The sequence below is a fragment of the Mesitornis unicolor genome, unplaced genomic scaffold (assembly GCF_000695765.1).
Source record: "Mesitornis unicolor isolate BGI_N332 unplaced genomic scaffold, ASM69576v1 scaffold5432, whole genome shotgun sequence".
Taxonomy (NCBI): Eukaryota; Metazoa; Chordata; class Aves; order Mesitornithiformes; family Mesitornithidae; genus Mesitornis; species Mesitornis unicolor.
The window spans coordinates 27,922-41,620 of NW_010168387.1; the positions used below are offsets into that span (position 1 = coordinate 27,922).

The 13,699-nt window shown below is 41.8% G+C and overlaps 1 protein-coding gene across 1 annotated transcript; it reads right to left on the reverse strand.

The window, feature by feature from the left end:
• Positions 1–1,913: 1,913 nt before the first annotated feature.
• On the reverse strand, positions 1,914–11,966 carry NIT2 (nitrilase family, member 2). Its single transcript, XM_010178990.1, has 10 exons — positions 11,921–11,966; positions 11,060–11,178; positions 8,240–8,360; positions 8,033–8,121; positions 6,414–6,507; positions 4,785–4,859; positions 4,290–4,368; positions 3,559–3,657; positions 2,411–2,466; positions 1,914–2,030 (listed from the first exon to the last, which is right to left on the reverse strand). The coding sequence occupies exons 1-10, from the start codon at positions 11,964–11,966 to the stop codon at positions 1,942–1,944; spliced, it is 867 nt and encodes a 288-aa protein (XP_010177292.1). The 3' UTR covers positions 1,914–1,941.
• Between the last annotated feature and the right edge of the window lie 1,733 nt (positions 11,967–13,699).

The following is a 13,699-nucleotide window of genomic DNA, read 5'->3' on the forward strand; positions in this document are numbered from 1 at the left end:
GGTACACCAAAATGCAGTGAAAAGTACAAACCAAAAATGCCTGCTGGAATAGATAATGCCACTGAGTGGAATGGTGTGTCCCGTCTTCTGAGCAGAAAGGTGCCTCAGGGTTTGGCTTAATTTAACCATTAGTTTTCCTCTATAAAACACACTTAGCTCATTCCAGAGAAGCCAAACGAACATTAAAAAAAAACTCGAGAGAGCAGCTGTGGGAAGAGGAAGATGGCCAAACATGACTAAAGGTAAGGTTGTTTGGGGGGAAAACTGGTGGTTAGCTAAAGCAAGACAAAACCTTCTCTCCCTCCTGTTTTTGTGTTTTGAAATCATCTTTAGCCTTATTCTTTATCACTTTTGCTGCTGGAAAACTAAAAGCCTCGTGGTAAATGCTGGATAGGTTGTAATTGCCTCTTTTTTTCATCCCAAGAAAAAAAATGCTGTTTGCAAATTCTTACATTTTTACATTTGAAGTACCAAGGTGCCCTCCTTCTAAGGAGGGAAAAAAAACCCCAACCAAACAAAAAAACAACAACAAAAGTACAAACAAAACCCAACAAAAAAAAGCCAAAGCAACAAAATGCTAGGCTGGTTTTAATTATTCTTTAATAATCCGTTTATTACTCTTGCTGAAGGGACTAACAAAGTAAGGAGTGTTTCCCTTGCAGCTGATGGGAGTTGGCCTTCGGTAGGAGTAATGCATTTAAACATGGAGCAATTCTAGTGCCTCTCTTCTGGGAGATGGTGGGTAGAAAGGTTTAATCAGTGCAACAAGTTTTCTAACCCTTCTGAGTGACTCCCATCAGCCTTTTCAGGTGAAGACTGCCAAGCTGCACAGTTAAAGCCCATTCAGACATTGTATTAAGGAAGCAGTGCAGTAGAGCAAAGGTGTGGTGGCATGCATTGCTCTAACAAAATAGTAACCTACATCACTCAGCGATGAACAGGGATTGCAATAGGCAGAATTTAAAACATATATTCCAGGCAAGACCCATGAACCTGTTAACAGATTCTTCTACAGCAGAAGCTCTGGCAGCTCCTTGCATTGTCCCAAGTAGTACAGAGCAGCAGTTTTGTTCAGTGTGTTACTATTTAAGCTTTCAAAGTTGGAAATTGGCTCCTCAAGGAACTTTAAGGCACAGACACCTAAGGAGGGACAGAGGTGGAAGAAGAATCATGCTTCTACATTATAGAATAATAGAGTTGTTTGGTTGGGAAAGACCTTTAAGCATCAAGTCCAATCATAACCTAACTCTACTAGTAATCTGGAGCTAAACCAAGTCCCTTAGTTTCATGTCAGTACATCTTTTGAAGACCTCCAGGGATGGTGATTCAACCACCTGCCTGGGAATCTTACTCCAGTATTTATTTAATCGCCCTGGTAGTGATTTAATTCTAATGTCCAAACTAGACCTCCCCTGGTGCAACTTTAGGCTGTTTCCTCTTGTCCTATCACCTGTTTCTAGGGAGAAGAGACACCCAACTCACCTCACCACAACCTTCTTTCAGGCAGTTGTAGAGAGCAATAAGTTCTCCCCTCACTCTCCTCTTCTCCAGGCTAAACAACCCCAGCTCCCTCAGCGGCTCCTCATGAGACTTGTGCCTCAGACCCTTTACCAGCTTCGTTGCCCTTCTCTGGACATGCTTCAGTATCTCAATGTCATCCCTGTAGTGTGGGGCCGAAAACTGAACCACTACTCTTGTTGAAGTGGTTTCACTTCCCTCTTTATCCTAGCTGTAAAATACTATAAAGTACTGATGTATAACAGGAGATATACAAGCTTTATTTGAATCAATTTCACAATTACACCACCAAGTTCAGTGGGTTTTTTTGTTTGTTATTAAGTGGCTTATTTAGCAGTAGGTTTTTAGACTGTGGAGCAACTAAAGGGAATCCTTCTGAAGATGAAAACAGCAGCCAACTGAACCTTCCTTATTCACCCAGTTTCACTTTTTCATTTCTACGCCATAGAGATCATAACGCTTCTGGCTTAAAATAGGAATCTGTTGACGTATTTCTGCGAGTTCCTTCAGATCTGCAGGGGGAGAAATAAAAAGTTATTAGAACAGCATGCAAACAAGGAAAGCTCCTGACTTGATCTGAGGTAAGGCAGGAAAAGAGCAGCTTTCATGGAGAATGGGTCTGTGGGGCACTGCAACTGGGCAGCCAGGGCTGAAGGTTCCCTCAAATTTGCTCTTTCCTGAGGTAGCAGCTTCCTTATAAGCAAGGAAACTGGAAGAGTATAGTCAAGCACGGCTTGTTCTTGCTTTAATCTAGCAAAGGTGGAGAAGGGGTGGGAATGCTGCTTCATCTGTAACTGCATGTGCAAGCCCACAGACTTAAAAGACTCTCTCTCCTTAGTTTCATGGCCTGTACTCCAGACAGAAAGGAAAAAAAAAAAGGCTTTATCCTCACCTATATCTGTGTATATAACTGTTTCTTCAGCCCCAGCTTTGGCTATGACTTCACCCCTGAAAAATTAAGCACATTTGTTCACAGCATTAACACAGAGGTCTCAAGGCATCAGTCCAGTTGCTGCTGTTTGTACAAAAGGGACCTCCTACCCTTGATGTCTATAGCTGTAAAGACAGGACTGTCCTAAAAATAGCATCACAGTTCATAACAGAAATGGCTTCCAGGCTTTTTATGTGGCACATTCTATATGTGACATACACATACTTAACACGTTTCCAGAGATCAAGCACCATGGTGAGAGCAACTACGAGAACCAGTGCACGTTGAACATGCAATATACCTCAAGGGGAATCAAACAACTTCATCAGGGACAGCCATATATGGCAAAGATTAACACTTCCTCCTTTCAGATCCCACTGGCTTCTAATAGGAGTATACTTTTACGCCACATGAGCTACCGAGCCTTATTTATGAGGTCTCCCACTAGGTGTTCTGTCACTGCTTTCATCATATACACTTAAAAGCTCAAGACATGGATAAAGCATTTCTTACTTTGCAGTCACCTGGAAGAGAACTATCAGTGGACTCATTTAAAAGAAAAATAACCACCTGAAGATCTGGTCACTTTTACCTCCTGTGCACCTGCATGACTTCTGCTTAAGTCAGAATATGTCTCTAGTCTAGCTGAAGGCATTCTTGTTCTTTCTTCTGTCAAAGCAGTGTTGTTCTTTGAGGAAATGAAATAGTTCTGTCTAAGCTGTTTAAGATGGGTCAGTTCTGCACAGAGAATTCCCATAATGCATAGTACATAATGGACTGAATTTCAGGGACAAGGTGAAAAGGTCAGCAGCCTAACTAATGCTAAACACTAGTACTAAGTAGCTGCTTTGCTATCAAAAAGAATACATACTGTTAAACTAGTTTCAGTTTCTTTCTTGGGTTTTTTGGTTTTGGGTATTTTTTTTTTAGTCAGACAGTTTTAAAGGATGATTTTGAGAATTTTAAGTATGCTTTTTACTGTGAACTTATGACATTTTTAAGAGTAGATGGCAAAATGGGACTGAAATGTTTTACTTGACAGTCACATCTATTTTAACCACAAAAAGGTAGGGTTTTGGTTGTTCGTTTGGGTTTTTTTCTGAACTCACCAAGGATTTACTACAGTGCTGTGTCCCCAGGCAACATAGGATGCTTTTTCATCTCTAGCAGGAGATATGGTAGCTACGTAGACTTGATTATCAACAGCCCTGTGTTCATAGAAAGATGAGAGAAGGGGGAAAGGAAGTAGATTTTTTAATACCAGCAATTAACTAAGCAGAAAACAAAGAATTCACTCTGAAGGGCAAGCTATATATCCTTCCAAGGACTAGCCAAAATTGTAAATGGTATGAAGGTCACAAAAAACGGAACCTGGAAAGAAAAGTGTCTAGCACCTGCTCCAGACTTAGTGGGTCAAATGAATCACATGTTCATTCAGTATGTAACAAAACTGATTGATGGTGACCAAATGAATAAATACTGCATTCAGGAATCTCAGGATCTCTTTCTATCTGTAATTAGAGCAGTTCTCAAATGGTTACTGGCTCTTCTGTCTAGAAGTTTGTGTGAAGGGTGTTTACAGAGCCATGGGGAAAAGTTCCTTGAAAGGGCATAACTGCAGAGGGGCTGGCAGCAGTGAAGGATAAGCATTTCCTGCTTTTCTTCTTGACAGCACAATCATTCTGGTGTTTCACATAAAGCTTAAGAAATGGTGCAGCTCCAAGAGTAGAGTGGCCCTGCAACACCACTTCTGATGCAGTTGTCATTTGGCGCACAGAGGCAGCTCCACATGCCAAAACTCCCTCTGGAACAGGAGCCTAAGCCATCACTTTGTTCTTACCGTCCCCTTTGCAGCAGTTCCCAATGAGCTGGTCCTGTTGTCAGGTTAAAGGCCCCTGGATAGATCAGCAGCTGGCAACCTTTGTTAAAAGAAAATGAGAACCCAACCGTCATTAAGGGGAAGATGGTTTGCCTTAGTACAGCCCTTCACATTGAGGCACAAGGTGAAGTTCCTTTCAGCACTTCCAGACCTCTGCCCAGAATGGAACCAAACAGAGCCTGTCCATGCATGAGACGTTGGTTACTTATGTCAGCAAAGCCCTGTGATTCATCACCAAATGTGGGGATCAACCCATCTCCATTCCTCCATCAGCAAACATGTAACACGAAACTACTCAAGGGGAACAGATGCTTATTTGAATAACGAGGTCTTAACCACAAGATGCATTTTGTGGTGCTGGGCAAGGATAAGACTGTCTGATCACACATCTTAAAATGGCCCTGCATAGTTCAGGCCTTAGGGCTAATCATGCTCCATTGGGTGACCCAGCCTCACCTTTCTGTCCGTAGATTTGAGCCATCTCAGCAAATCTGATATCATAGCAGATGCCCAGGCCCACTTTACAGTATGCTGTTCTCAAAACACAAGAGACAACAGTCAAATCGCTATCACAAGTACACAACAGCAACCATAAAGCTGCCTGTAGTCAACCTGCCAGCTGTTATTTTATATAGTCACTGTCATGGTCTAGACAGTTGCTCTATTGCCTAATGCCTCCTCCCCACCTGAGAAAGGGGGTCAGAAAAATGAAAGGAGATTCATGGGTTGAAATAGATACAGATTTAATAAAATAACAGAAACTAATATTAACAGTTATAATATGAAGTACACAGTGTTATAGTCAGCCAATACTGAGGTGGAGTAGGCCTCAGGGGTAGGACAGTAACCAAGTCCCTCTCAGGATGTCAGCCATGGGAAGAGGGAGCAAGAAGGAGAAAAGAAGGAGTGAAAAGAACGGCCATTCCCAGCAAATTCCCCAATTTATAGTTAATATGATGTTTATTGTATGGGATAGTATTAATTTGTCAGCCTGGGGTCAGCTCCCCTGGGTTTCCACTTCCCCTCACCTCTGCACCTGTTTATCTCAAGACTGCTCAAGACCTTGACCGTTACATATCAACATTAGCTGAAACACCATAACAAAGTGTCTTATCACTTTGTTCCCATGAACTAGTGTTGTAGTCCTTACAAAATTGCAGTTCTCAACAGAAAACTGACTCTAAAATTGTGTACCAGTAAACCGGGACAGTCTCACAGTAGCATGCGGAGCTATATTTAAATGGGAATCCTTACCTGTAACAAGCATTGGCTGTTTGTGGGGGAGAGAATCCATGCTTCATGATGAGAGGAAGACTGTGAGAAGCAGTCTTATCTATCCTTTAAAAACAGCCATTTCCACAAAATTATGTCTTTGTGTAATGTATTGCTCTCTGACTCAGCTGCAGGTTTCTAAATTATTTTACTTTCAAGAAAAGAAAGCACTCACTGCAAGTGTATGTCCCTTTACTAAAAAAACCTCACAATTACTTTTTGGCCAACCCAATCCTTTCTCACAGCATGCACACTGCAAGGAGGAAAAAGAGACCATGGACTACAAGACTCTTCAGAGAGCTCAGTAAACAGGACACATTAATTTTTGAACACTGGGGGCAGGAGGAGTAGGTGTCTTGCTTTTTTATCTGATGTGGTTGATTCATCAATGTTGGAATGGGATTTAGTTAATTTTCTCCATTATTGTATCATCCTCACATGAAGCACACGCCATTGTAGCTGTTTGCTACACATTCTTTTCAAGCCCATGTTTTAGAAACATTTAAAGATGTATCTGCTATAAAAAATACAGTAACTTCTCTTTAACAAATCAACAGTATCACTACTTGTTAAGCAGCAAGTTGTATGCTTCAACCCTTTCTACAATCACATTGCCTTTTTAAAAGTTTCAGAAGTGACCTGCTCACTTGGAACAAACTCGAACTATATTTGCCATGGTTGTCAAATGCCCAATACAAATCTGTTAGTCTACACATCCATTGCTGGGGGAGAAGGAGGGGGAAGAGAATTGCAGAATGACTGTAGTGTTACTGTGGCAGAGGTCCTTAAAGAAAGAGCTTGTCTTATACTCACGAGTATCAAACATGGAGAAACTATTCCCTGGACTCAGTGTTTCAGACTCTTTGAACTGTATCTTCCCAGGAACATTAATGTCAAACAAATGAACCTGTAGTTATAGTATGATTAATAACAAAAACAATTTATGTGCTTGGTATTTGAGACTCTTCTACCAGTCACATGTTTTCTAGTTACCATTATCTAGACTACTCTTTTGTCAGGATCCCAACTAAACATTCCTTAAGATTGTGAGATCTCCTAAAGATTATTTAAAGCCGTTTTCTTCTTTACAGAAATATACATGTCTAAAGTTAGTTGGAAAACTAAAAAACAGGCCATTTTAAAACAACACACAGAATTCCTGTGACCCAAGTGATGCATATATCAAACTTTTCTGCTGCTTATCAGATAGAATGCCCTGTCCTCCTCCCATGCAGTAATAAAGAGTAGTTAAAAATAGCTAAAAATATAATAAAAGTATGGCTCTATATCATCTTCATGGAAAGAATTCCTGCAAAATAGCTAGATATCTTGATCTAATGAGTAATTCTGCAGAAGAAGGGATACATATGGAGTGTCTTGACTTTGTCAGGATTCTTTTGAAGTATGTTAAAGCCGGTGATATTTTCCTCTCTAAGATTTGAGTTCCATTTCTGCTGAATATACCTTCACCATGTCATAAAGTTCCCATTACTTCAGCTCTGCAGATGGCTCTTAGCCCCTGCAGACAGACCATATCCCTCCCTTGCAATGGAAGATTCTGTTCCTGACTGCAGCTTCCTAATAATACAGCTGGTTTTGCATTATCATTACTTCATATTTCACAGAGTACAAGCCTGCACTCATTCTATAAACAGCTACAGGGCTTGCAAACTCGTGTGGAACAACAGATGAAAGGCAATGTATTACCTCAGAAAGCCATGTAATAGCATAGCTAAGCATGGAATCAGTTCACAGAATAAATTAGGACCTGCACCCCAGAGCTATTCTGCACCACTTCATTTGTTCCAAGCAACCTTGCAGTCTCTTTTTTGTTTTTCCTTGAAAGAAATAAGCTATTGCTCACCTAAGGAATGATACCTGCATGCACAGTCAGATTACCAGAAACCACGCTCTACAGTTCTGAATAGGAGGTAGTTTCCCAGAAGCCACAAAGCAATGCCCAGGTGGAAAACAACAGAAAGCAAGCGTCTACCACAAACAGCAGACACAGCTTAACTTGGACTTTGGTTGCCTGCACTAATCATACATATGGCACAAAAAGCATGTAAAGAACAGTATTTATGACAGAAGGACTAGAACCATTTGGAATCTGAGGCAAAATCCCGATCCAACTTAAGTGTCTCTATATTTTAGACTTAGACCAAGGTCCACAGACAAGTTGGATCAGGATTTACTCTTTGCTGTAGTTTTCACAGCACCTAGGATGCCAATTATTCCTTCCATTTTGTCATCCTTATCCAGAACAAACTTCTGACATGTCCCAGATAAAAATGACAAACAATTTTACTGACAGTACACAGCTTATTATTAACGCAAGATTCTATTAATCCACATCACCTTTAGGCACAAGTGAAGTAATTTATGCAACACTGATGAGAAACTTTTTTAATAACAATATTCTGCCATCTTACCTTCCTGTGCTTTGCCAGCATAGCACCATCAGGCCCAAAGACAGTACATGTATTATACAGTTTTCCACCATCCTCTTCTGGAATAGATCCTTTGTAAAGGTGAGAACAAAGATTTCCCCCACTGTATTATATGGAATTTCGATCCAATGGCACTAATAGACATTGCCCATTTTTCCCTCAATGAGGTGGTCACTAAGAGTAAACTACCTCCAACAAGATATATGCTGCATTCCTTTGCAACTTCTGAGAGCTTTTGTGTTGAATCCCCAGGGATCTTCTCTGCGTACTCCTTAAAGTATTTGGTTCCATATGGAGAATTAAAGCATTCCTAGAATTGGGAAAAAAAACATTATGCTAAAATCCTGTAACACCACTGCAAGGAGATGTACTTGACATTTCAAACTGCTCTCTGTCAATGTTCTCATACAATCTTTAGTTACAGGACTTTAGTTTACAAAGGCTCAATAGGCAAATCAGAAAATATCAGGCCAGAGAGACCTCAGCAAATGGAGAAAATGCAGTGGGTGCGTTGGGGTGAACGTGTGCCAAACAGAAAAAGAGCTAGGAGTACCATGCAAGCTTCAAGTAACAAGGCTAGCACATTTATGAGTCTAGTCTTACAAGATCACATGGAATGTTCTCATCAGCACAATGAACCAGGCTCCACCCAGCTCATTTGACAGGTTACAAGCTAAATAGATCCTCTCAAAACTGAAATGCTCATGCTCATCCACAGCCTCTGTCTTCTTAATTTTTAGAAGGACCTTTGCAAAAGCATGCATTTCTCAAAATTACTTACCCTTTTGCTAAAACAATGCTTTAAACACCATTTCCTCACAATTGAACAGTGTCTTCTATCTCAGGCTCTAGTTAAAGACTTGCTATCCTTCAAACCATGCATGTAATCTTTAGACAATAAGATTAAGGCACAGCTTAGATGCCTAAACTAGGTGGCTAGTGGTATTTGAGATGCCAGGATATCCAGAACTTTTACTCTGAATTATATTTGTCAGCTCTGTGAGGATGTGACACCCTCCAACACCACTTCTGTCTCCTAAAGGAGTACAGCTGAAGGCCACTGATGGGCTATCAAGCAGTACCAGCACCTACTCTTTGGCAAGCACCTGCTTCGATTGTTACCTTTGCTCACAAGAAATTGTAACAAGACCCTCCAAAAAAAAAAACCAAAAACCAACAACAAAAAAACCAGCAAGCTGTTAATACCACAAAAACCATTTATGCCTGAACAGTGTAACAACTGTAGCAGATTCTACTGAATTGGAACAACTGAACCAAAACTGGATGGATGTTTCAGTCCCATATACAGACACTGGGCCAGCAGATGCCAGCTAACCCACAGCAGAATTTGCAGATGGAAGAGGTAGGAAGGGAAGTCTCTGCAGGCTGTCAAATGAGCTTCCTAGGCTTTTGAAAGTTGGACTGAACTTCAAGGAAATGAATGCAATGCCAGCAGCCTCCACCGTCATCTTGCCACTTGCAGTGTCAGCGCGGGTGGTACTGAAACCATGGGCTCAAGGGAACAGGCAGGGCTCTGTGCAAACTTGTGGTAGCAGAGCACGGGGCTGCTTGTAAGTTGACGCAGGAACAAAACTGCAGCCTGTCTGAACAGATCAGCTAGTCCTGTAGTCTCCAAAGTGAGAAGAATACAGGGACAGATCTCTGAATTTCTTTCTATCCATTTCTAGACTCAAATGGATTCTGTTTCTATTTCTTTATCCATAAACGTTACAAACTGTTTTTCTCTCATAAATTTTTCCTGGTTCAGAAATGAAAAAAGTTTAACACATCAAGGCTAACATGTCACACGAAAACTGCAATATCCCTCTGCAGAGGCATAAATTATACAGTCAGTGCAAGTTACTTCTGTTCTTTATATACTGTGACTTACAAAAAATAGAGGGAAGAGAGTATTTCATGCCCACATCCTAATGCCTGTAACAAAATTTACTTTCCAAAAGTGTGTCAAAAGCCTTGCCCTTGTTTGACAAGTTTTACTCTAAAAGCATAGATTATCATTGGCAAAGTAAGTACCTGAACTAAACAGGTCTAGAAAACTCAGTGTTTGTACCCATGATGAAACTAGCAAATAATAGATAATCTCAATGTACGAAGCCCAGCCAGAATAATCAAAGGTCACATTCGCAACACAAGAGCTGATTTAGCACAGAGGAGCTGGGAAGGTTGCTTAATATTTCACCTATGATAGCAGGAGGGAAAACATTCTGCGTGTAAAACATTCAGACCAAAAGTTCACCCAGAGAAGAACTTTGCACTCCTGGGTCAGATGCTGCAGGGCACAGAGGTAACACATATCCCCAGGAAGAGAGGGAAAAGGCTCAAAGCTACACTGGGAAGGTCACTTTGTTGCCAGCACACTCATCTGTGTGAAAATTCAGCACGGTAATTATTGCTTAAGTCCAAAAAGTAAATCAGAAATGGTCAGTAATTTTAAGTTGCTACTTATGTTCCCACACAAGGAATTCACATGAAAAATGTGTTTTAAACATAACTCAGCCACAGATGACCTGCTGGAAATGTCTTCAGTCTGTTTAGTTTTTCATGTACTACCTAATCTGGAATGACTATGGCAAAAAGAGTCACTGTATACCTGTTTGCTTTCATCTTCATACCAACATTCTTTGGCTGAAAACCACCTTTTCCTACATTTCTAGCATGGAAGGCTTCTGCAAAGATTCAAACCACGGTGTTACTTTCTTGAATTCAGAACATACCAGTGATGGAATTGCCTGGGATTTAAACCAGCACAAACTTAAACAAAATCTTACACTACAACAAGTTTTATTCTTTTTTTGCTCTTGTCTCCCCCCTCAACCCCCTTAAGTGTGTTGCTAGAGAGAAACCCTGAGTTTTTTCCTATTTTGGAGCCTCAAACAACATCTAAGCTATCCAGAGAAAAACAAGAATATATAATGCCTGAGTAATACTAAAGAGAGGTTTCCAAGGGTTTGAGGTATAGGTACTAAGTAGACCACGATCTTTACTCACAGGTAGAGCCACTACTTTTGCTCCTTTAGCTGATGCTTCTCTCACCAGTCCACAGGCTCGTTGAAGGTTATCTGATTTAACAGCAGATACATGAAGCTGAATAAGAGCCAGGCGGAAGTCTAATGGCAGAAAGGAAAAAATTAGACAGCAGAAATCCCCCAGGAAAAACTCTTCAAAATTTGAATTCACTAATAAGCATTTTACTAAAAATATTTGCTTATGTATTAACATATAAACAAACCACTTCCAACTCATTCTGTGGTCTGTCTATGACTCTGGAAACAGTTTCTTGAAATAGAGAGAACATTAAAACCTAGGCTTGCTAATGGGAAGCATACATCACCATCACTGCTCAGTTTGAGATCACAGAGTTCACATGCTAGTAACACTTAGCCTAGGCAGCACCCAGCCCAAGCTCTAATGTAAGATACTGTGTGACAGAAAGGGAGACCACCAGTCACTCAGACCTGCTGCTTCCTTCCCAGTTTGCTACAGGCTTTGTGAGCCTATTTTTTTGTTGCCCCAATCGCCTGATGAGCACTGCATATCCTAAAACGCCACTAGCAAACTAAAAGATTGGATAATCCCAAAAGCACCAAACAGAGGAATACTTTGCTTTTATCCCTCAAATCACACCTGGCCTGGGAAATGACTATAAAAACCAATAAGGATAGCATCTGTCCTGATCATTTCTTTGCAATTCGGTTTTCAGACAAGAGACAGTTACAAGTGTTAGCAACACCAGCTGCACTGCAGCTAAGCAGGGTTTATATTTGCAGGCTCTCAAAGTATGTAAGTGGGAGAGATCAAACCAGGTTTTATGCACATCCCTTAGACTTCCTTCCATGAATCTCCTCATACTTTGTGCTGTAGGAACACATATCCTGATCAGGTAGAACTGCCTCATTTTAAAAGAAGACAACACTCTGGCTTCGTAACGAAAAGTACTCCAGCTTCAAAGCACCTGTCTTCTCTGGAAAACTCCCCCATCATATAATCAAAGATCACTATAGGATAAAGAAAAAGTAGCAAGCAACACAGCCTCAGTGGTCAAAACGGGAAGAATTTATTCAAGGGAAGATGAGATCTGTTCAGGAACAGTCAGGCAGAGTACCTTTCTTCCTACTTTAGCTCTCAATTCAGTACCTAAGCAGCTAATTTCTAGAAGTTATGCCAATCATTAACTGCTCACTTTGCCACTCTCTACATGAGAGACTCTTAATATAAGGCTTATTGAGTAAACAAAGCTTCACTCAGATCTTAAACAGATGTAACCACAGTTAGCTTTCAGGCTCACCTAAATAACCATACTAGGAACCCATCTAAAACTTTGCCGTAATTGTGGAGTGTGCTTTAGCTCAGAAAAATTGTACACTTAAAGATTTATATTTCAGCATAGATTCACTTTTGCAAATAAAACAAGAGGATCAACTAGAAAAACAATCTAACTTCCTTCCTTCCCATAATGTCTGAAAGACCAGGAAACCATTACTCTTTATTTTCTCAATGCCTCAGATTCGGAGTTTGTTAAAGAGTAAAATTAAAGCTCAGCCATAACAGAATACATGTACTTGTGCTCACAGTTCTGTTTAAAAATGTTGAGATGTAGAAGTAACAGAAATACAGAGAAGTGCACAACAGTGCTGTAAAGGTCCAAGATCTCTTCTTCTGGCCTTGCTAAGCTGCCTCAAAAACTTCTTTAAAAGCAATTCTTAGCATAGTATATAGCAATGCACACCACAAACAGGTAAAAGTGCGTCAGAGTAAAATAATGGTTCATGTATGCATCACTAGGACGCATGGGGTTGTTTTTTTCCTTGAAAACAGCAGAAGCTACACACGTCTGGTTTGTTCAGATCAAATTTCTTGAGAAGCTGAGCATTGCAGCAGCCGAAAGATGCAGAGCAAGCGGTTTCTACCAGTCTTCTAGCACAGTGAGAGCGCCCAGGGCAACTCCCCCTAGTACCTGCATTATTGCACACCCCTTCAAAGGCTCAGAGACAGAGCCCAGGACTGCGGCCTCTCCAGTCGTGATCAGGACTAGGGAACCCAGGGCACACTACCGGGGCAGCAGCCAACCCCCCTCACCCAACCCCGCTTGCGCCTCCACGGTCAGATAAGAGGGTGAGGACCCAGCGGGGCATTGACTCCGCGGAGAGTCCCAGGGGGGAGTGGGGAAGCCGGCACTTGACAGCGGCCCCTCTCACGGGCTGAAGCCCGGAGCTGGAGGCCGATGCTCCGCTAGACGGGCAGGCTCAACCCCGTGTCGGCCCCGGTCCTCAAGTCCCGGGCGGGGGCTGGGGCCTGGCAGGGAGGGAGCGCGAGGACGAGGAGAGGCACGAGAGACAGCACCCGATCCCCACACGCTCTGCCCGCTCCGGTCGCATCCCCTCACAGCCCCCAGCTCCCCCCTTGCAGAGCGGGGCGGGCCGCCCAGGCGCATGCGCGCCGGCGCGGTGCTGAGGGATGCTGGGAAATGTAGTCCCAGGCGGAAGCCCGCAGCAGAGGCCGGGCTGCAGGTCCGCCTGCCCGGGCCCCGGCAGGGAAGGGCAGCGTCTCTGTGTTACACTTGAATTAAATAAATCAAATATTTTAAGAATAGTGTATGTGGATAAATAGAGTTATAACGATAGAAGTAGT